General features: G+C 37.0%; 1 protein-coding gene across 5 annotated transcripts in view; it reads left to right on the top strand.

Moving 5' to 3' along the window:
* Positions 1-24,575, top strand: part of TAF2 (TATA-box binding protein associated factor 2) — a 61,026-nt gene that overhangs the window by 32,939 nt on the left and 3,512 nt on the right. For 4 of the 5 annotated variants that reach the window (XM_075085677.1, XM_075085675.1, XM_075085680.1 and 1 more), the window contains 8 exons: positions 1,365-1,475; positions 3,143-3,336; positions 3,923-4,062; positions 8,494-8,563; positions 10,115-10,224; positions 12,645-12,874; positions 15,677-15,829; positions 16,253-16,358. In XM_075085677.1, the coding sequence (XP_074941778.1) occupies positions 1,365-1,475; positions 3,143-3,336; positions 3,923-4,062; positions 8,494-8,563; positions 10,115-10,224; positions 12,645-12,874; positions 15,677-15,829; positions 16,253-16,358 (1,114 nt within the window). The remainder of the gene's footprint in view (positions 1-1,364; positions 1,476-3,142; positions 3,337-3,922; positions 4,063-8,493; positions 8,564-10,114; positions 10,225-12,644; positions 12,875-15,676; positions 15,830-16,252; positions 16,359-24,575) is intronic. The other variant, XM_075085678.1, reaches the window with a different exon arrangement.

Here is a 24,575-nt window from a genome sequence, read left to right as displayed (position 1 = left end):
GTTTTGTTTTTTTTTTCCCACTGAATGTTTTAAAAGAAATTGCAAAATACAAAGGTATTCCTACGGTTGACAACTACAGAAACATGGATAGCACAGTCCAGCTTTACCCCCTCATAAAAATCCCCAAATAACTAGTTCGTTCTTATGTGGCTTCTGTTTGTTCCGTGCTCAGTGAAAAATTGGTTAACAAAATTTTAGCAACAAATTTAACAAATTTTAGTAGTTGAAGTTAAATTAGCAGTTTCTTCAAAAGGATGGAGTACATGTAATAATTATTTGTAAATATTTGCAAGCTCATTCTTAAATAGAATTTATTGCACAGTAACAAAACTACTTATTTTATCATTTAGTTGAATTCAGTAGCTGTCTTTATTCATTAATGGCAATGACATCATACTGCAAATAAAATCTCATAAATCTTATCTTTAATTGGTGGGCTTTTAGTTCAAGGCACTGCGTAATCCTTCTTGCCCTCTCCTTTCTATTAGTTGCCAACATCGTGTATTGCTGCAGCTTATTTTGAAGTTAATGCAGGTTTTTTTTCACTGGTACCTAGAGTTGCTAGTTGTACAGTGAATAATAAAATGGATGACAGTTATTTTCTCTCAAGGTTCACTTTATAATTATTGGATGACTGAGTTCTTATTTCACAGGTTTCATATTCCTGATTATGAAGAACTCAAATTTTGTTTTCTTATTCTGACCAAACCTGCTTCATCCGTGTCCCCACCAGTCTTTTTCTTGAACCTTTTTGCTCTTTTTGTCATTGTTCATCCTTTCCCACTAAATTTTACACTTTTCTCCCTTTAAATCGCATGTCCCAAGTTTATACATCTAGAGTAAGATTCCTAAATCTATGTGAGTGGAGCCTAAGAGAGCTGCTTAGCTCATTCTAAAATAAATACCTATTCAGGCTAATACCTGTCTGGCTAATAATTTTTTAGGCTTCACTGACTGTGTTGGTTCTATACCTCTCAATGGTAGTGGAAGATTAGACATCATGTTCACATGAAAGCAGCCAAATTCAGTGTCTGTCTCAGAATTAAATTAGTTCCATCATCATTTTCTGTGTTTTATTATTTTTGTTACCTTTATGATAGTACCTTGACTTGAGTCTCTTCTTGTATATAGTTTTTTTCAAATGCCTGCGCTATGACTAATCATTGAGCAATACCTACATAGTTTATTTGATCTGAAAATTATAAAGCATGTGGTGTGACTTTCAAAAAGCATTTAAATACAACTTTTCAGAGATTGCTACTATAAAATTGTTAACTGCTCATTTTCAGGATGTAGCACATTTCAGGGTATAACTATCATTTCACTGATATAAGAATGACTTTAGTATTAATTTTATTACACAGACTATGCCTGTTGCCATGGCCCTTCTGAGAGATGTTCATAACCTCTGTCCTAAGGAGGTTTTAATGTTTATTTTGGATTTGATCAAGTATAACGATAACAGAAAGAACAAGGTAAGAAATGTATTTATTTTAAACTCTCACTTTTTTTGTTGAAAAAAGTCCTAGTTAATATACTGCATGATGTTTTATGCCACTAACGGTAGATATCTGGCTAGGAGAGTTGATGAAAAGGTGATACGCTAAACTGAACAGTAAATGTTACGGAATGTTCTGTAGCTGACATTTCTATAGCAGAATTTCTTGGATGTTTTAAAGCTCTTTGTGCTTCTTGACTTACTAAGGACCTGCCCGCCTTCATTTGCACGCACATTTTTCATGCTTTACTCTTTCGTTCAAAAGATCCATGTGTTCTGAGAAAATGTGCATGAGGCTAACATGTAGCATGCGAAGCTAAGCACTGGTTTGTTGTGATTTTTTTCACCTTGAGAAGAGCATTTGAAAGAATAAGCAAAGGAAATAAGTTGGGTTTTTTTAATTATATACAGGACTCTGGCATTGTAGGTTCTGAATGTCAGCTCTAGCTCACAGAACTCAGTTGTCTTCATGTAGTTAAGTAACAGCTGAAACCCAGGTTAATATTGTTCCATCAAGAAATTGAAGCATCTGAGTTGCAAGTGTTGTCATCTAAAGTTCCTTCCCACACAGACCACCTCTGAAGGAAGATTAGATGACCTTTAAGATCCTGAGATGATACAAGATTCCATTTCCTCAGCTACAGAGGAATCTACAACTGCTAGGAGCCTAGCATAATCTTCCCAATTAAGTACCCAAAGTTAAGTGGAACGGATCTGAAGCTTCTTAAGCCTCACTTTCTTATGTGTAGAAACACATAGGAAACAAAACACTTGCTGCAAGATTACTAAGAGGATGATAGAGAGTGGAGAGGTAGAGTGTTAGACGTGTGAATGCAAGCACCAGTAGCCACAGAATGTGGTGAGTTGTGCTAACATCTCCCCACCACCAAAGGGGAGACCCTGCCTCACTCTTCCACATGTCCCTTCCACGCATGTGTTTGACATCTTCTACCAGATCTGACAGATACTGGGTTTGTTTAGATAAAATTAACTAGTATTCAAATCCAGTATATTTTCTGCTTTTTAAGTTTAATTTTTATACTTTTTGCTGCTTACTAAATTAACATGAGCAACAAATGCAACAACCAGCACAACAGAGTGGGTGAAACTCTGAGCCCATGTAAAAGGAGTGAATGAAGAAGCAAGATTTTCCTCTCTAAGCAGCAGTGAGCCCATTAGTTCACCCCAGAAGCTTGTGAAGTTGCTCTCTAGATAAACTGTCTGATTTTCTGAGGTGCTAAGCACCCATTAACCTCGGTAACCTTGGTACTGGTTATCAAGGAAACAGACAGGTGGTTTTAGACATAATAGCTTGTATTTTCCATATCTGGAAAATTTTCAATGCCTTATTTTTCCATTTTTATAAAACAATGTATTGCTATTAATATGCTTATATTACTATTAATATAATCTTATTACAGAGTGAAGAGAAATGACTGATAGCATGTCTGCTTGCTCAGTCATTCTCAAATCCATTTTCAGAACAAATTCATTCCTGTTTTGCTTTCTCATGCAGTTTCTCACATGGTTTTTGTTTTAAGATCTTGGTCTGTAACAGTGCTTCAGCATTTCTTTTGTTTCTCATAGCTTTTAAAGAATTTATATTGTTATATTTGCTTGTGTTTAAATGCTGTTTTTATCTAGTTTTCAGACAACTACTATCGTGCTGAGCTGATTGATGCCCTAGCCAACTCTGTAACTCCTGCAGTCAGTGTGAACAATGAAGTTCGAACATTGGATAACTTAAATCCTGATGTTCGACTTATTCTTGAGGAAATTACCCGTTTCCTAAACATGGAGAAGCTTCTTCCCAGTTACAGGCATACCATTACTGTCAGGTGTGGTTTGGTAATTGCTGTACACATGGAGAGAGCAGACACATTAATGCTACTTTTTTGGGTTTTATGTATCCGTCAGTAGTTAGTATTTGAGATTTTAGCTTGCGTGTCTTAATCTTAAATGTTAAATTTCTTCCAGTTTTCAAAAGCTGATAGTGCAGGTTTGTCTTGATTGCTTTATTTTTCAACATTAATTTTTATCAATGTAGACTTTTAATAGCAGGCATAAGTTGGTTGTACTTGTGCCTCTTTAAGAAGAGCATTTACAAAAGTTTTGCAAAAGGTAGCCTTGTAACAATATCTGTAGAGTACACAACATAATCTGAGCTGTGTTTTCTCTGTAAGTTAGTACAGTTCTACTGAAACCAAACAATGGATTTGACATGGTGGGGAATTTTGTGTGTGTTTCTGCGTAAGTCAGAGTTAATGACAGCTATGTGTTAATGCTGTGAAAGTAGTTGTAACATGTTAATTTGGATATAATTCTAGAAAAATTGCAGTACTTGATCTTGAAAAAACTAATTTTATTCTTCTTGGCTGCCATTCCAGAAACCTAATGTAAATTTCCTCTTTCTACCACATCTAGCTGTTTAAAAGCTATTCGAGTGCTTCAGAAGAATGGTCATGTGCCAAGTGATCCTGCTCTCTTCAAGTCATATGCAGAATATGGGCACTTCATAGATGTCCGAATAGCAGCATTGGAGGCTGTTGTTGATTACACAAAAGGTACGTTTTCAAGTATCTTGACACCTTGTAACACTTTTGATATGGTAGAGAAGTGTAATACTTCTTACCTTATGAATATTAGGTTGAAATACTGTACAGAAGAACTTGTGTGATGACAGATATATCGATAAGAAGCTGAGATTGGTATTGATGCTTTCTCCTAGAGAATGCAAGTTTATGAAAGTGTGGGAGCATTGTTTCTCACTGTCTTGCAAACTGAATTAGATCCCTAAGTTTTGAAATAATGAGTAGACAGCACAATGAATAGTGGTAAGGGGTTTTGGTAATTTCTTTTCACGCTTCATCTTCAACGACTTTGATTCACTTGAGTTCAGCCGTAATTGCTAGTCAACGTTGTTGGGTTTGCTTTATCTTCTTGCTAATCTCTTTATTTTGCTTTTTGCATGCATCTTACGGTTATAAATTTTGGAAACTTAGATTATTTTAATGGTTACTGGTTGATTCTGCTTTGCCATTGCTTATACATAGCTTATGTTTGTGAGATGTTTCCATTCTTTTAATATTGTCTTTATCTTCATTGGCTGTTGCAGGTCCTTATAAAGGCCATTTGAAGTTGAAATTCAATCCTGACAGATTATCTAGAGGCAGCTAGAGATTATGGTTTTATAAAATGAATTTAGTATTACATTGGCCTGTTCATTTATTTGGGTTAGTCTTTCTTGGTTCTGCAAATTTGTGACAGTTCTTGTGTTTGAAGGGTTGTCCCTATCAAAGTCCCAAATCCTTCAGTTCTTCCTCTGTGAGCAGACTGGTGACTCTAGACTGCTAATTATTCTCCCTCAAATGTCGTAGTTTCATTTTCAGGGTAATGGGGAGTTTTCTTCGGGGTAATTTTTTTTTTTTTGCATTAATAATTGTTTTCTCTTTTTTATATGAGCTTTATTACTTTAATCTTACTGCTGTCATTCTGTCCGAACACTTCTCAAACTAGATAGGCAATGGGAGGTTCTAAGGCAATTGGAGTCTTTGAGTGAATGCATCTGGTGGATCCGGAAGCTCAGTGTGCTAACTTGACTTCTTCAGCTGCCCGTATAGAAGTTTGCAGTGCTTGTCTTGCAAAGCCCTAAACCTGGCTTTGGAAGGAGAATGATTGGCTGTCTATTGCCAAGAGGTCTGATTCTCGTTGTTCCCGGTTACCTGGTTTCCAGTTCATACTGGATGTAAACCAACAGCTATCAAATGCCTGTTACTTGTGCCAAAGCTGGCTTTTAACAGTTCTTGTAAAGGAAGCTGAGAGAGTTTGTAATTTCCATAAAAAGGAAAGTCTGTATTTTCTGGGGCAGTGTGGAACTCCCATGTTTTTCTATCAGATCTCAGGGTAGGTATAGCACTGTCTTTTTTTTAAGTTACTTTAAAAGAAATAATTTCTCCATGGAACTGAGTAAGTTGTTTTCCTTGCTGTTAATAGTCAGACTTTTTTTGATACACAGTAACTCTGTAAAATGCCCGAGGCAGCATATAAGGACTTGGCCAATTGATCTAGACTGGCCTGAAGTGAACAGAGTTTATTAACTTTTAAAAATTATTTCTGATAGTTATATGACTATTAGTAGTATACATATACAACAAAGCAGTTTCGTATTTATAAGAGGTAACAACAAACCGTTCTAAGTAAATATCCATGATTGTCTAATCTCAAGTTTAGGGTCTCAGAGATGCTCTGCTGTAATGGGGAACTGATACAGCATCTTCTGTAAATTGAAAAAAGTCTCAAGAGGATTTTTCCTTCAGAAAGCAATCACTTGTTTTTGTGTCTGCCAGAAGTATGAAAATCTACACATCTTTCTTTTCCCACAGCCTTCTCCTAGACAAACTGGCAAGATACAGACAGGATGGGTGGTCTGTGAGATGGGTAGGAAATTGGATCATGGGCTGCATTCAGAGGATGGTGGTCAGTAGTTTTTCTCAGGCTGGCAGCCTGTCACAAGTAGGGTCCCGCAGGGACCATCTTCATATATTATCTGGACAGCAGCACTTAAAGAAGCTTCACCAGCGTTGCTGGTGACACTGAACTGGGTGGTGAGATGGACGTGTCAGAAGGGACAAACATATTACAGGGATAACCAGATGGGCTGGAAGAGTGGGCTAGCAAAAACTGTGTAAAAGTCAACAAAGACAAATGCAAAGTCCTGCACCTGGAGGGACAAAACGAAAGAGCCCAGTACACGCTAGGGTGTGTGTAGCTGGGGAGCAGCATTGCTGAAAGGGTCCTAGTGGACAACAAGCTGACCATGAGTCAGCAGCAGTGCTGCTGCAGTAACAAAAACCAATTGGTTCCTGGGCTGCATCTGCAGGGGCATTCCTAGCAGAGATAGAGATGCAGTTATCCCACTGATATCCCACTGATATCCTGCTCTACTCAGCACTTGTCAAGCCACACCTGGAGCACTGTGTCCAATTCTGGCCCCCACAATTCAAGAAAGATGTGGACAGACTGGAGAGGGCCCAAAGGAGCGCCACAAAGATCATCAGAGGGCTGGAGAACCTGTCCCCTGAGGGAAGACTGAAGGAGTTAGGTCTTCTCTCCCTGGAGGAGAGAAGGCTTAGGGGGACCTCACTGCGATACTCCAGTACTTAAAGGGCAGCTACAAAAAAGATGGAGGCTCTCCACAAGGTTGCCACACGGAGAGGATAAGGGAACCAGTTGCACCAGGAGAAATCTCATCTTGATATAAGAAAGAAATTTTTTACAGTGAGAACCATCAATCAGTGGAACAACCTCCCCAGGGATGTGGTGGAGTCCCCGTCGCTGAAGGTTTTCAAGATGCAGTTGGACAGTGTGCTAGATAATCTCATCTCTGCTGCCTTTTCCATGAAAGGTTGGACGAGATGATCTTCTGAGGTCCCTTCCAAACTGGGCTGTTGTATGATTCTGTGGTTCTTCTGGCTAAGAAATTTGTTCTACCCAAGGTTAGGCTTAATTTGTCATTGCTCCCCAAAACGTTTCATAGTTGCTATATAAATTTCAAGAGCAGGTTAAATGCATTAGTAGCAAAGCTTTGGAAGTCTCACAGGCCTAGTTTACACTATAAGGCAAATAGCAGGGAAATTTTACTTATTTCAAGGACAAATAAGTTTAAAAAGCAAAAAAAGACTATTATTTTTTCTAACCACAGAAGTATGGTGTTTCTTGGTTCTATTATCCAGTACTATCAGCCTAAAGGATTAATCTTCTAGACTTATTTTCTAATCAAAAACCATTTTAAAATCACTTTTATTAGCAGTCAAAGTAATTGCAGCTTGCTTATGGTTGTGACTTAATGTTAGCCATGTTGTGAGTCTTTGCTGCGTACAACATTATTACAGTAATACAATATTACTTCCATGCAAAACAACTTTTGTATGCAGTGTTCTAGTTGCTTTGTATCCCAAGCAAGGTAGCTGCCAGGAAAAGCAGCTGTGCATGGAGTTGAGCACAGGCAGCCACTAATCCTTTAAAAGTATGTCCTAGGCATAGCTTTCCAAAGATTCCTCTGATTTTTTAAGGCAAATCTGAGATTGCAGTTCTGGTCTGTATGGAAACAAAGTTGCTCTGGCATGATCCAGAACTCTGCAAGTTTGCAATTTTTGGAGCTGTCTATACAGGAATGATTAATACACCCCAAATTCTGAAGTAAAGAAAAGCCTAAGCAAGCTCTTCATTGTTGTGAGGAAATGAGAATGCTGCTGTAAAATCTTACAATTACGCACCTGAGAAAAGAGTACATAAAAATTATTTTTTTGTGTAACTGGTGATGATGATATCCTGTGCTGTTTCCTATTTTGCAATGTTACTCTGACCATTAAAGGAATTTTGTATTGTAATTTAAATTTTAGTCTAACAGGGTGATTTTGTTTCCCACAATGTCAGGCATCAATTTTAGATCTAGAAGCATGTGCTGATAAGTTTCAAAATACATTTTAATTGCAGAGTATACTGATTTAAAAATCTGAGAGGAGTATGCTTGCAGTTTTGTATAAGCCCTGTAGTCTTCCTCTTTCTATCCTGATAACAGTCTTTCACACAGTCCTGTGTATGAGAGTTATATATGCTCTATTCCCTATAGAAAATATTACACTTCTGATTGTTGAAAGGATATTTGAATGCATTCATTTTAAGAAGCGCATAATATCAAGATGACCATTTACTCTGTGATCTTCCCAATCAACACTCATGAGTGACAGTTACCTGCTAATAATCAATTGGCGGTTATTGAAAAACTGAGGCATGAATGAGTTTCGTGCACGTTTCTATTTCTGTGTAAAATAAACCACCATTTACTTTGAATTTGCACTATAATTATAATTCCTCTTTAGTTACAGTGATTCAAGCTCTTTGTGTGCTAATTCAGGATCTTGTGATTATCTTGATCAAAATCCTTCCAGTTTATGTATATTTGTAGGCATTTTATTTTATTTTTTTCTTTGCAGTTGACAGGAGCTATGAAGAACTACAGTGGCTGCTCACTATGGTTCAGAGTGATCCTGTACCCTACATAAGGTTAGTGCATTAATAAAGAGCCAGTAAATTCTGGAATCGCTAGAATAGATCAAATACTTAACTGCTTAATACTTCTTCACAAATCTGTTTTTTCTTATTGTTATTTTATATAAATTGAAATGCGATTTGATGTTTTAGCAGTTCACACCTCAAAAAAATATTCTTATTATCCATTATAATATTTTTGTCTTTTGTTTTATGCCTGTGGTGGAAGTCTGAAGGTAGAGGTCGTTTCCTGATCATAAATAAAGTATATGAATCTGATGTTGCATATGGCAAAAAGACTTTGTGATATTTGGTAAAGACAAAGGTTGAGATATGGTGCACACAATGTTTTGCCAGCAAGGAGTGTAAAGCAATTGTTAGACTGTAGATGGGGTGAAAGGATCACATGTGAAAAAATGGTGTGATTTTTAGTATTGCCTGTTGCAACTTCGTTTTCACCAATGAGTGATTGGATACTTTAGCACATTCATTATAAATCCTTGAACACAGAGGTTCGTAATCATTGTTTTTCCCCAACACGTTCTTCTTATGGCCACCATTAATATACTGAGTTTTGAAGATTAATAATATTACTTTTCTTCTCTGTAGGTGATTTCTTACAAAAATCATAGCGCAAGGTCATTCTCTATTGTATTTCTATCGTTCTTGCTAATGAAAGCAGATACAGTTAGACTCGCTAGAGGAGGTTTAGCCTCAGTCTAGGAAGGCGATTTCATTTGATTTATATCTTTTTAAAGAGGTGTTTAAGTTTTGAATTGAGTGCTATATGTAAACCCCTTAAAGAAAAGGGGGGTAAAAAGAAGTACCTGTAAGAGTTTTCTTGTCCCAAATGTGTAAGACAGCAAGGGGGAAGCTGGCTGTACAGGGAAAATAGTTAAAATAATAAGTAATGGAACAAATAATTACTCTCATTCATAAAATGTTTTCAAGGCCAAGTTTAAAGAAAGAAAATGGGGACAAATGTATCTACTTTCAGCTCAGTGTGTAAATTGTAAGGAAACATGGTTAAGTGCAGAATTTTTGTACACCAGTGTAATTAAGAGGTGACAGTCTTCCCTTCCAGGACAGTGTTCCTTTCCAGAAGGATGTGCGAGTCACTGGTCTTGGACCTGTCATTTTGTATCTGCCATAAACATTTAAAGTTATTTTAAAACTCTTTGGTGTCAGTATGTAAGGAGTTTATAAGCCAATGTTGCTCCTTCTTTATAATTATCAAGTCAGTGTGCAAAAAAGATTGTTACTAGAGAGAATAGCGCAATATAGCCTACAATTATGTATCTGACTGTTAAAAATTATGTCTAATAACATCCTGCTGCTTTGCAACTTACTTTTTAACTTTAAGCTATGTTGCTGATGGTAAATCTGTGTCTGTGCTTATTGTGGACAGAAGGAAGAGCTAAAAGCATAAAAGATTGGTTAAAATTTTGGAAGAAATCCTGTATTTGAATAAGTTTAAGAATATTGCAAACTCAACAGACTTTGTATTCTTAGTGTATTAATTTGGATTTAATAAAGATTTTTTTTTTTTTTCTGTTTCTTTTTCAGGCATAAGATTCTGGATATGCTGACTAAGAACCCACCTTTTACCAAGAACATGGAGTCCCCTTTATGTAACGAAGCTTTGGTAGATCAACTTTGGAAACTGATGAATTCGGGTTGGTTTTTGGTTTGTTTGTTTTTTGGTTGATTTTTTTATTGTTAAGGTTTTTTGAAATAAGCGTTAAAGACTTGCTTCAGATAATGGCAAGAGCTCTCCTAGATTTGATAATTAGAAGTGGAAAATTCAGTCTCAGAAGTTCAATGTAACGTGTGTACCTCCAGAGCTTTCTCAGTGGCACAGGCTACCAAACCTCTTTGTTTTTCGTTATTTTGTCTACTACTGTAATGTGCTTTGTGCTTTGTCATGGAATGATTCTTTGACCCAGACATTCAAAGCAAAATTTTCCTCAAATGATGATGTCCGTGCTACCTTTTCATTATAGTTTGCGTTAGATTAGATAGTTTCTCTTTGTCCTCTTTTACTAAACTCGGAGAGAATATGAGAGGATAACGTTTGTATAGATAATTCAAACAAGATTTCTAGGAGTCTGCTATAAACCTAAGACTCAATTTGCCTTGTGTGATTAGGAAGGATCCTAATGAGAGAAGGGCTTGCATCTTTACCATTGACCTGTTTTTCATTACTGAAGCAGTTTTATCCGGTCCTGACAAACTGCCCTTTAACATCTGGCACGTTACTACATAGATTACATATAAACGTTTATACAGCTTTTTTAGGTCATTGAAGGCTGTCTGCTCTCTGTGTATCATTATTTTTAGTGTTTAAAAGTTTACAGCTACACTCCAGGGGTTGAAGTGGGGAGACTACCAGTAGTTCAGTTTTGTAGGATTTGCCAAGTATCAGGCACAGAAAATAAACAGTTTTGATGTTCCCATCAGCGAGTTTGTTTTTCCTTTTTCTTGAGAGAAGAGTGTGTGCAGTGTTACTTATAACCATTACCTCTTTTTGCAAGTAACAAATAGGTTATACATTCTTCTTAAGATTCGTGGGGCTTTAAGTACTTACGTTTCTATGCATCAAGATGACATAATGTTTCAATTTATTTTCTGTAAGGGATAACTGTAGCATTCCAGGGTGCCTTGAAAAAAATGTTTGTTAATGTGAGACAAGTTAGTAGCCAGGTTTAAAGCTGCATGATTGTAGGATCATGAGTTGCTTTCCTTTAACGTAAGCACATGCAGTAGAAAACAGACTCTGAGATATGGAATCTTTTTTTTTTTTTTTTCTATGTTAATCTGAATTAAATTGATAATGCTCACGGTTCCAAAGACTGCAGAGAAATTCAGCAACCAATTGTATTTAGGCTTAGCTGTTCCACCGGAAAAGGAGATACTGGATGGAAATTCATCAAATCACTTTAAGATGTACTAGATTAAGAAGTTGAGTAAATTATTTATCATTAAAATATTAGAATGGTTTTAAAAATAATAATTGTGACTGTGTCATTCTCTGGAGAGTATTTTCATGTTAGAAATGTCCAGATTAATATTCATATCACTTTCTCCTTACCCAGCTGTTCATGAAACTCATCAGAGTTACTTGTAGCTGGGAAAGTGTAGGTACAGCTAAGCTTACTCAAAACACTATTTAGCCCCATGAAACTTAGTATTTACAGGGATAGAGCTTGTAAGTTTATTTTGTGCTAAGTCTTGCACAGCTACATTAACATGGCAACTGGCACATCTGTGTCTTGTTTACCAGATATAGTTCTATTCCTGCTGTGGAACAATATGTTCAATAAACTTGTAATCAGTCAAGAGCTGGGCTGAGTTAACACCAGAATCACTATTTGCAAAGTTGCACCAGATGTTAGATGTCTTTTTGTTGTGATTGGTGCCAAACGTGCTTTGACCATTTCTGTATGAAGATACGAAAGCAGTACACAGTTTGCAGTGAAAAATAAAATTAGTGAAGCATTGCTTTGTGCAGTAAGAATACATATCTCCAGTATGAACACAGATTAAAGTACTGAGTATCCAGTGAAGTATGTGACATAGTAGTGACATCAAAAAGTGTGTTTATGCATTGCCGGTTTGTGTTCTCTATCAGTGCGGTTTCCAGAGGGTACAGATCTGTCATGCTTGCGGCTCCTGCTACATTTCATGGAACACATAGGCCAGTTCAACCAAATCCACTGACAGGGGAAGCCAGTTTAGTAACAAAGTGTTCTACTTAATTGTCCAATAGTAAAACCTAAAGTGAAACTTTAAAAATAAAAGCATATGGGTGTGATTATTTTCCTTTTATTTTTCGTTATGTTATTATAGCACTTAGTTTCCCAGTCTTGTTCTGCTAAACACATCCAACTTACAAACCAAATGACTTAAAGCCTTCCTTATAAACAGGATGTGGCAGGTGAGTTTGAGTCAGTAAGAGTCAGGAATAACGAGGGACATGTATCTTAAGCACAGAAAATGTCACACTCCAGTGGATCCAGATCACTTAAACTGTCTTATTTGTGGGGGAGGAGAAGATTGTATCTCTGCATTAACAAGAATCTCTTTTGGATTTTAGGAACTTCACATGACTGGAGATTACGATGTGGTGCTGTGGACCTCTATTTCACACTTTTTGGCCTCAGCAGACCTTCTTGTTTACCATTACCAGAGCTTGGACTTGTTCTTAATCTGAAAGAAAAGAAGGCTGTACTTAATCCAACGATTATCCCTGAATCAGTTGTGAATAATCAGGAACCTGTGAATAGTACTAACAATCACGGACAGTCAGTAGGATTTCAGAACACCGTAAGCACAAACCATCTGCATACATCCCATTCAGCTGGCTCTGAGTCCTGGCGCTGGTTGCTGATTTAATTTTGTGCTGTGTTCAAGCTTCTCATGCTTACTAAAGCTAACTTTGTACCTTGGTACTCTTTATTTGTTCCACTTGAAAAGCTGGTATATACCATAACTTTTTAACTTTTTTTTAACTGTTTTGCATAGTGTGTGCAAGCTTTTTACTTGTTTTTTTCTATTTTCATCATTTCTGTTCTTTATAAAACTTTACTTCCTCTATATTGCTTATGAGACATGAAGTGATTCACAGAAATGTTTGATGCTGTGATGAAAACTTTTTTATTAGAGTAAGAATATTGCTTATAGGCAAGTTATGCAATTTTCCAAAACAAAACTTTTTATCAGTAAATTTATTACATCTTAAAATACATAGATATACCTCTTTTTAAACAACTTTTAAAGATGTGAAATTTGGAAATTTAACACATCTTCATTGAACACTCGAACCTGACTATTTAGTACTGTGCTCTGAAGGATTTGTAACAACTTCTGAAAAATCGCATACATTAAGTTTGATATCTTTCTGGCTTTGGAGGCTTCAGTCCTAACATATAATCCATTGCGTAGTTAGAAAATGGATCTTACAAGCTATTCAAGTCATACTTTCCTTAAGAATAACTGCCACTGCTGCAAGACTAAGTCTTTTTGTTGGACAAATTTAATTAATGAGGGGAAGAAGCTTAACAGACATGGAAATAATGAGTAATTTTCTTAACATTTTCAAAGACCACATTTGATTGAAACCGCTTAGGAGTACATCCTGAAAGAGAATGTGAACATGTGGTTAGCATGTCTAAAACTCTTTCCACCCTTTGGAGTGGGATAGTTTACTGTAACTTTATCAGTCCCACCGTTAATTTCTAAATTGTTTTTGTTCAGAAGTATAGTGAGAGTGCAAATTATCACAGTACCTTGCAGGATGTTTCCAGTAGGGGGAGAAAATAATGATGGAGTCAAATATCATTAGAACTATCCTACATATTTACAGAACAAATAATAAGTCCTAATTTACTGCGCACAGACATCAGAATTAAATAGCAGGAGGCATTTTGTTGGCAGACTTTTAGGCTGCACTTCAGTGAACATCCAAACTTTTTTAGCAGCCAGACGATCTTAATCAAAAAATTTCCTCTTAACTCTTCTTTTTCCTATTCTGTCCTCTCGCTTGTGCTAGCACAGTGGTTGTTGCTGCATAGTGAGCTGGATATGGGGAGGATCTGGTTGAAAAATACCTTTTTTATGAGCAGATATTTCCTGCTGGGTCAGCTTCCTGGTCCAGTTCATCATGTAGTTTTACAAATGCTGTGGCGGCCCAGGACAGAAGCATGTGAGGAAGGGGAAGAGGCTGCTTCTTTTAGCAGCAGTACTGGCATACACTAGTCTTGAAAATACAGCATCAGTATAAGCCTCATCACACTTGATCCCCTCATATCTTTTCCTGTGCCTTATCTCCATTCTCCTACCCCTTGCCTTGATATGGTTACCATTTTCACTGTAACTCCCCCAAAATTCAGGGAACTGATTTTCCATGTAATTAAAAAAAAAACAAACAAAAACAAACCAACAACAAAACCCCCAAAACCCCAAACAAAACAAATAAAACCCCCCAAAACCACAAAAAACCCCACCAAACCGCTAATATAAAACAAAGGCTGCCTCTCACATCCACCAAAGTTTATCCAAAAGTGTTTCACAACAACACTGTTGGGTTTAATAACAGGGATAATAATAGGGATGAAAAAAGGGAATTATGTATTTGAGCAGAAAGGAGAACTAACAGGTGGTAGAATAAATCAGATTAACTAGATTCTTTAAAGCAGACTGTATATTCTGAGAGCATAAACACGTTAAACTCAGTACCGATAGACATGCGACACTGAATTTGCTGAGGATGGTAAAAATTACCCACTTCATAAAACAGAATTTGAGTTGTTCAAGGCAAGAGTTTGTGGAGCTGGAGTTCCCTGTGTAGGATAGAGGAAGAGCAGTTCAGTGGAACAGCATATGCTCTTGAGAGTCTGTGATACAGCTTTTATCTAGGTTTTAGTGGGCTTATAATTATGTTTGCTTATGTGGTGGGTACTTTATTTTTCCTTCTATATTTTGTGCATTGGACTTGTTGGAACACCTGTCTCCTGTTTGAATGACTATATGTGTAACTTAGTAGACTCTCCTGCTATTTTTATATTCCATTGATCCTGGTTTTTTTATCATCTAAGCAGTAATTTACAAAACAGTTTAGCTCTTTTTAATAAATATTGTTGTAAATTAAAACCCCCCAAGTTATAAGTGCTAATTATGGTTTGTATTCAACAAAGTAAGCATTTGCTTTTAAAGCTAACTAAAAGAAGATTTAGCTAAGCCCCATGTATAGATCAGAGGCTATCAGTTTTTAAACTGAGATTTGGACTGAGGAGAGTCTGCAAGGCACAGATTTATAGAAAGGCTATTCAGAGGCAGCAAATGTTGTTGCACACCAACAGTACCATGATTGTGAGGAGGGACAGAAAAGATGCCAATGCTAGATATGCAGAGGGAGCAGGGATATAGAAGTAAAGAGAAACTATGTTTGTAGGAGAGGTTGGCACAAATCCATACAGGGTTTTAGAAAATACTTTTTGCCAGAACTACAGGGAAAACTTTGTTCAGATCACACACTTTATTCAGAAGTGTTTTCAGCTATCAGGTCTCTTTTAGGCTGAAACATGGCTCTTGCTATCTTCTAATTTTGGTCTTTTAATGCTGCTTCAGGAGGATGATCATCTTATTAAGGAAACAGCATCCAGCATTTCTGGTCATCAGCAGGGGGTGAAGAGGAAGGCTGATATGCCACTCGGGTCTCCATTGGAGCCAGGGCAAATACTAGAGAAGAATGAAGACAGTAAAGTCAAACTCAAAATCAGAGTAAGAAATGGAAATTCAACTTGCACAATATGTAGGGTATTCAGAATAACAGCAGTGGCTTCTGCTGACTTCCCTTAAAGCTGTGTTCAAACAAAAGACATGTTGTGTGTATGAGTACAGTAGTTGTTACGCTTACTTTGGCAAAATCATTTCCCATCAGATTCTTTATTGGCTGGCAAGAACTAAAGTTGACAGTTCATGCTCTTGTTCACACAGCTTCATGGTAAATTAGAAAGAAGAAAAGACACTGACCCTTTTTAATTTTATTGATTTTTTTTTTTTTTTTTATTCCTTTGCAGTGGTAGATATCACTTCCTTTCCCTCTCACCCTCAGTTTACCTCAAAAATAAAATACTTTAAGTTCTATTTAGTGATATTCCTATGAATTATTAGCATCTGCTTATTTTTCTCCTGATATCTTAGTTCTCAAACTCTCAAGAAGAGGAGGAAATTGATATGGACACAGTTCATGACAGTCAAGCCTTTATTTATCATCATTTGAATATGTTGGAGAGACCATCCACACCAGGTATGAGTACATTTACTGGCAAAATGGTAGTATGAATTTTTCAACTATTTCAGTTGTGAATTTGTTATTATTTTTGCTACTGTTTATTCCCATAAACACAGTGCTGGTAAGTGTTAAATATTTAACTTAATTCAAGGAAGTATGTGAAGAGTGCATAAGAACATCTCCTTAGCTTCCAGTGTATTTATAGATAACTCTGTATATTTGTATTTTCATACATATCTAAATAAGACAAGTATGTGTCATGCTTATAAAAGTGAAAAGCTGAGGAATGGAAAAAATAACATAAAGCTGAAATGGAACCCCATAAGCAATTAAGTAAAACTTACTTTGCCATAGTTGTCATTTAAAAATTAATAATTTTGAAGATTAACTATAAAAAAATGGCAAGACTATTCAGGTAAAAAAATCTCTAATCTTAACGATTTATAACTTAACATCAGTGGTTAAAAAACATGCAAGCCTCAAAGATGTTTAGAAGGGCTTTTCAAAGTTGAAAAGATTGCATCTATGAGTAAAATAGTTTCATTTCAAGCACTTGTTTTCTTTTACTACTTCTCTTAGTATCTTTTACTAAGTATCTTTTACTTAGTATCTTTTACTTCTTTTAGTATCTATAAAATATTTGGCAAAATTACTTTTCAAACAATAATCTTTCTTAAAAACCTTAAAGGAGGCTGAACTTCACTGATGAACTTCCATCTTCTTTGCTTATCTGTCACTAGCAAAGAAATTCAGTGGTTAGTCTCATTTTTTCAAAGTATTTTAAACACATTTCTTAAGTTTAGTTCCAGAATGTGCCAGTGGAGCTAAGCTGAGGTAGTGTGACTATGTAACAAGCATTTTGAGAGATCTTTGGTACACATCCAAAAGAAGGTTTTAGGGTTGCAGGGCTGCAGTGTGTAAAAGAAGCATTTGGCCTCAGAAGTAAGATTCAGAGTAATTACCCTCTTGCTTGTTATCCAGTTTTTATCCAGTGGTTGCCTAATGTAAAACACAAGTAGACCTTAGCAGCAGGATCTTGAATGTTGGTTCCATCTCGAGTGCCCTAGGTCCTGAGCTACGCTGACAGGCGACCTCATCTGCTTTCCCTATGACCTGGCAATTTAGTGGCCTCATTTAAGAGAGGGGCTGGTGGACATTTCTGCTCTGAGTATCCTGCTGAGGCTGGTGCCTTGGTGCTGGCTGGGGGCGTGGAAGCTGTAGGCTCATACTCCCTTAGGGCCTAGAACTTACGTTTTTACTTCCTTGGCAGATGCTCTAGCCACTAAGGGGTTTTGGTTTTTTTTTTTTTTATAAAAGGTGACTGCTGTCATTGCTCAGCTAACAAATTAAGTTCATATGGGGACATAAAACACAGGGAGGTCTGGTTTCTGGATTCCAGATGGCCTTTGGTTAATGACATGTGCCTGTACAGCCAGCTCCACCAGGATGGATTTGCAGAGTAGCAAAACTCACAACTTCATGCCTAAATCATAGGCATTTCAGCAGAGTAAATGGGAAGGCTGCATATAGGTTGCTTTCATGAACTTAGGAGCCTAATTCTACACAATCTTTACTTTAAGATTCTCAGAGCTGCTTTGAATTTTGTCCTCAGTGTTATGGTCAGCCATTACGTTTTCTGTTAAGGCAAAGAATGACGCATCCAGGGCACACGAGTGCAAAGCTGATCCACTGAGGATTAGTATTTATAACTCTTACATGATATTTTGCAACAGTTTTTTTTTTTTACTAGATTTACACACTCTACAGAATATAAAGTCATAAACAAAACTCTGCCAAATACTTCACAAATAGGACTTACGGGACCCTCTGTACGCCAGCTCTGTGCTGCAGGATGTTGCATATTAAGTTTGCACTAGAGTTCAGAAAGGGTAAGGTCTGGTCAGGAATGGAGCAATGGCGAGCTGACTGCTACTTTTGTAGACCTACAGCAGACAAAAGCTACTTCAAGTTTCACTTGTGTGCTGAATGACCTTCTCACCTCTGCCACTTAAGCATTCAGCACACTGGAATACATTTTCTTTTCTAGGTAATAAATGAAACAAATGCTGGGTTTTGCCCCAGAATTAATTTTAAATAATAAGCCTTTGAAAAGCATTATTTTGAAACACTTCAGATTAATTTCATTTTCTTTTGGTTTGTGCGGTTAGAAACAATTCCACTGCAGATATTCTTTGTTTCTAAAATTTCACCTGTTTCTTATTCATAGCATTTTTCTTAGAACCAGAGATGTATGAATTTCAGACTGAGTAAATAAAGACAGCTCAATCTTTAGGAAACGGCATACTTCTGAGAAGAAATGCCAAACAGATGGGGAAAAATAAAAGCATACGTAAATGAAATTGTTCACACATAGGAGTGTACTGTTTTACAAAAGAATTGCAGATAATGTTTCCTGAGGGCCTTTGAGTTTTTGCAGCAATGACGGAGGATGGGTGCTCTTCAGTGAGTTATTATTGTGAAATAGATTGACAACAGGTTCTGAAATGCTCTCAGTATCTTGTTAATAAATCTGTGAGATCTTGTATCTGCCTCAGTTCTGTGACTCTTACTTGGAAGGCAGCAAGCTCTTAGTCCATACTCAGTTTTCCTCTCACAGCTGTGGATTATGTCCCCACATGTCACATGAAGTGTTAGGTCATCAGCCAAGCACAGCCTGCAAGCAGCAGCTGCCAGGAGGAAGTTCATGTTGGGTCTAAATCCTGCCATATCTAGGTATTCTGGTTTGGTTTTTTTTTTTTTTTTACACTCCTCACACCACCCCAAATGGTAATTTGGATTTATTCAAGTTGATGTAACCCCATAAAGCCAGGAAAATGTTATTTTCCTTTAAAAGCTTGGTTTTCTTCTGTATGCTGTATGCTTCAGCTCATGGATGTGAAAGGTTAGGGTTAAAACACGCTGCAAGGGCAATAAAAGAAGTCTGGTACTACAACTCTTGCAGGATTACAGGTTTCAGTACTATAATTACAGCACCTTTTCTAGTTGTTCATATAGAAAATGTTTTAAATCCTACTAAAGCATCCTGTCTACCATAACAAAGTGTGGACTCTGGTAATTTTAAAGGATTTTGAGCATTTTTCAAGAAGTTATTAAAACAAATAAACATCAGTTGTGAACTATCTGAAGAATGCTGTTGTGCTGATTATTCATCTGCCCTAAGGACTAGAAACATGGTAGCCTCCTTTGAGCCTCTAAAGCTGTGCAAGGTCATGTTTCTAATGAAGTTGCTACTAACTCATCAAGAATAGTAGTGATGCTCCTTACTCTTCTCTTAAGATCAAAAGAATTTCAAGATCAGATTTTGTGTAAGCAGTAGATTTAAACTCTCATTTCAGACTGTAAGGTGACTTGTAATGCATTGTTGATTTCAGTGAAATCAGATTAAGATACACTTCTTTATTTACTTTAATATTTCCCTCATCTGAAAGTACAATACTTCAAAATTAACCTTGAAAAAGTTCTGCTGTATGTGTCAGTGGTTATTGATTGGCCTGTTCTTTTCTGCTCCAAAACAAATGCCTGGCTGTAGCCTGCATGATCTACCAGTGAAGTTACATGTCGTTATAGCTCAACAGGTCATCACTGATAAATACTTTAATTAGAGTTTTCCCAACTATTTTTGGTAGGTTGATAGTTGATACAAAGCAGTATGCAATTCACTCTTTTCTTTATTTCTACAAAAGAAAAAAAAAAAGTAAATACAGCGATGTTCTATTTGTGTGTTGGCAGTCATTTTTCTGATTGCGTTCAGGAGCAGTGGGCTTTGAAGACACAACCTGAGCATTCCAACTCAGATCAGAAAAATCCTTTGCCCATTCTAGTAATCCTTTTGCTGTTTTCCAGGGTAATCAAACTGGAACTTTCCACTGCTGACCTTGTAGGTCACTCTGTTTATCACATAGACGTACGCGCAACTTTGAGGGTCTAGGCTACAGTCATATGTGTTGATTGGATTGTGGTCTTGTTTATCACAGTTACTGTCTGCAGTTTCAGGAAATAATGATTTAGCTGGATTGAATTGTTTCTGGAATGATTTGAAACTGGAAATAGCACATACGGCAGTAAAGTGTAGAGGGAAACTACTGTAGTCATTACGTTTAAACAGTACATTTACAACAGTAGATTTGAGCTTGTGGAGCAAATTACCACATTTCAAGTGTGGATGCACTAGTTACCAGAAATTCAGTCTGAACTGTACAAAAAGCCCGGTCTTCTGCAGCGCAGCAGTTACCCAAACTAGCTATAAGAGCACCAGGACCTCAAAGTTCAGCCATTAGTGGCTTCCTGCCAAAAAGGGTTACTGAACACTTTGGATATGAGGACACCACTGACAATGATGGATTTTTGCTTTACTTTTTAAGGAGGGAAAAGCTGTTGCAACTGTTCTGTTAGACTACCTTTAATAACATATAATATTAATGTAGTATCTGTTTGAAAGTATCCATTACACATATGTTGACTTTATTACCTAAAACATAACTGTTTTCAAACTGGTAACTTACAGGCTTTGAGGTTCTGTAGCTAATTTTGTCTCACCGGAATAGTATGTGGTTAATTGTACACTTTACAAGGAAGGGTGTTTTCAAGTGCTTTATCCTAAAGTACATGAAAGCAGCTTTAATAGAAACATAAGCCCTGCAGATAAAGTGGCAACGTAAATGAGAATTGCATGAGTGTGGCTGCAGTGTGTCAACCTCCTGATTTAATAAAAGCGACATAATACCATAGCTGTGACTGTCTCTGAGACAACAACTGATCACTCTCAAACCTAGAAGATGGATAAGGCTAACTACTAAATATTTAAGTTGGCTACCTAAACTCTTAGAGGCACAAAAGTATTCTTAATTGACTTACTGATTTAAATACTTTTTTTCTCTAGAGTAGGGAATACTCTAGATTTTCTAGGCTATTAAACAAAATATAGTAGAAATAACACCACAGTTAAGCTATTATTTTAATGTAAGGACAAATCAATATGGTTGTTAAATGAAAGTCAAATGAGGAAATTTTAAAAAATGGTTAGTTACCAGTTAAAAGTATATTTTAGTTAAATCACCAGCTTGTCTATGCATTACTTCAGCAGAGGCTGTCCTTTTGTATAGGTATAAGGAATTATCTGTCTGGATATAAATCCCACTAAAAAATATGAAGTCAAATGAATTTGTAAATTGGAACTAGTTAGAATTTTTATGTTGGAGTCCACTGATTGGTTTAGCACATCCTCAGAAAACTTTTGGGGGTTTTTGCTTTTTTTTTTTTGGTTGGGTTGGGTTTGGTTTAGTGTTTTGTGTTTTTAGTAACTAGCCCTTTATGTCTCACTCTCAAACTTTAAATCTTATCATATGGTCCTTAAAAGAACACTCTACTAGACAGAAAATTGATAACTTATTTTCAGAGATGTATAATTTGAAAATTCTGCTTCTTAAGACAAATGACAAGACATTCTTGCATCCTGAAAGCTTGGAATTATTTATGCTTGGTAACTTTCTGTATGTGCTTTGTTCATGGTTCAACAGATGCATAAAATTAAATTTAAAAATAGTGTGTCTTGGATGTTTCCAGGGCAATACTAAAAAAGAAAAGTAGAAATAAGGAAAAAATAGGGCAATGTCAAAATAGTTTTTAAGATCTTTTCAGCTTTTTTAGTGTTCTCCCTTCAGAGAAAATGCTGGCCAGAGCTGCAGTTCAACTGCTAGGCAAAGAGAGTGCATTATTTTTCTCATCAGCAAGGTTGCTTTGGGTTCTGAGAGAGAGATATTAAGTGCTTGTGTGCTTGTGCTGATGTCATCTTCTTCCCAGAGGTCGTCGGTGTCAGGTTCTGGAGCACCAGCCTGTCCTCAGCTGAAACACTGGACCCACGGGCCTTACCCTTTGCTGTGATTTGTGAAGTTGGTTTCTCCCTCTCTGACATTTGAATAAATCAGGGTGCAAATGGGGTAATTTTTAACAAGTGTCAGTTTGGAAAAGTCCTACATAAGCCAGCTGTTTTAAATAGATTGTACATGCAAAGAAACAAAGACTGTAAGTTTGTGGTGTCCCACCCTCTTCACACAAAATAAGGAATATAGGAGAGACCATATGGACGACCTTATGAAAGCTTGTTGGCATGTTTAAAGTCTCAAGTTACACGTTCCCAAATTGTAAAGGTTCAATAATAACAAAATAAGAGTAAAATAGGTAAAACACTGTACCCAACAACAATGTTCGATGTTCATGCACCAATGATTCTTAAAAAGAAAAGCACTTACCCTAGATAATTGATGAACAGCTGACAGCAATTTGTGTTACCACATAAAATGTTACTTTAGGCCTTAATCAAGATCTAAACCCCTTTTGTTTTAAAATCAAGCTACGAGATCTGTGTTTTCATACTTTATGCTCTCTCGCAATATCTACAGTGTTTGTATTGGTCCCTGTGACAAGCTGTGCACAAAGTTTCTGATCTTTCTCCCAAGGGATAGTAATCCTGTCTAATTTTAAACACCTACCCAGCTAGCTGGAACTCTGCAAAGCCAGTAATTACGTTGGAACCTCCACATCCCAAACAGAAGGAGATCCAAGTGGATAGACACGTGTATGTGCATTTTCTTCCAAGGAATGCTACTAACCACTTCAGAAGTGAGCTTCTGGACTCCCCCTCCACTTATTGTGTGTTTCTGTGATTTGAGAAACCCAGGTTCCAGTCCTCCTCCCTCTGCCAGGAGGAAGCGGGTTCCCTGCAGGGAGGAGTGCTCCGTGCCTCCTTGCAGCAGTCCGGCTACCCCCGTTGATATGAGGATGATATTAATGCCCTGTAAAGCAATTGCTGTTTAAGCTTGCTTTCCTAGTTTGGCAGATTCCTGGCATGGGCTTAAAGTAGATATTAATTAAAAAAAATTAAAATGAAGAAGTGTTCTACAACTTTAATGGTGAATTTTACAGGCACAAATCTGTAAAACTTTATAGAGCTTTTACAGGTCTGTCCATTTTACAGACAGCTGAATTTGGTAGTCTGCGAACATCCTTTCTGAGCCATCGTCCGGGATCAATATATTTAATTCCTGATTTCAAAGCACTCTAACAGTAGGAGGAAATTTTCTGGATAGTTGGTATTTTTGCATTTAGAGTCCCAATGGATTATAGCTATCATTGACCTCTGTGAAGAAATTGTAAAAGTGGATTTTTGTGATGACGTTCTTTTTTTTTTAATTGACCTTTTATTGCCATATTACCAACGCTGGCTGTCTCCTTCAGTGTCAGTAGCCCATGAGTTGCAGCTGGATCCCATTTCTCCCTTTCCTAAAGATCTTCCTGCCTTTTTCAGTTTCCAGGTGCTCATCCCTACTCCTTCAGTCCTGTTGGCTTAAGCTACTGTGGCATTTGCTCTCCAACGTTCTTCAGTCAAGGGTGTTTAACTGCTTTAAATAATATATTTTTTTAATAACCTACCCAAAATAAGTAAAGAAGTGATAATGGGGACTATTGCCTTAGCAGAGCTGGTAGTTCAGTAAACAGCAGGAAATTTGCAAGTGGCAGGTAGTGCAACAGAGCCCAGAGGGTCTGATTTGCATCCCTGGTCTTCACAGGCGCTTGGTGCTACTGCTGCATCACCCCTGCAGGCTTGAGCCCATGGCCTTATACTGCTTATATGGGTTAGAGCCGTGAAAACTCAGAGGCTTAGCTTTGGTTTGAGGTTGTTACAATTGTAGGGCCTAGACTTACAGGTTCAGTTTCCATAGAAAAATAACTTCACAGTTTGGAACTAATGGAGCTGTTAAGTTTTTTAAGGGTTTGTGTCATGTGTGTGGGTTTTTTGTTTTTTAAGCTGGCTTCAGTTTGCCTTGTATATTTGAACACATCATGTGCTGGTAGCTTGAGAACCTGTAAGAATGTGTTCTGTACCTTGGATAATCTTTTGTACATCCTCTATGGATGAACAGTGATTGGTCTTCAGGCTTTTTGCCACAACCTTTATTTCTGTGTTACTAGAAGCTGTGTTTGTGTCACTGCAACAGTTCACTTTGGACTACTGTAGCCTATTTTAATGGTGTCAAATATTGTGTGCCTTGGTTCTCTGAAGTATGGCCTCCAACCATTCCTTTTCTAATGGCCTGAGTCAGATACGCTCCCTTTTCTGCTGCTCTGTCTTCTGTTTCATGGCTAGTTTTGCATGCATGCAGCTGCTAAGGAAAATTTGCTTATTTGTTTAAAAGCTGTATGCTTCAGAGGAAT

Source organism: Phalacrocorax aristotelis, chromosome 2 (genome assembly GCF_949628215.1).
Source record: "Phalacrocorax aristotelis chromosome 2, bGulAri2.1, whole genome shotgun sequence".
Classification (NCBI taxonomy): domain Eukaryota; kingdom Metazoa; phylum Chordata; class Aves; order Suliformes; family Phalacrocoracidae; genus Phalacrocorax; species Phalacrocorax aristotelis.
Note: the sequence above shows the minus strand (reverse complement) of the source record. Positions and strands in the feature narration are given on the sequence as shown.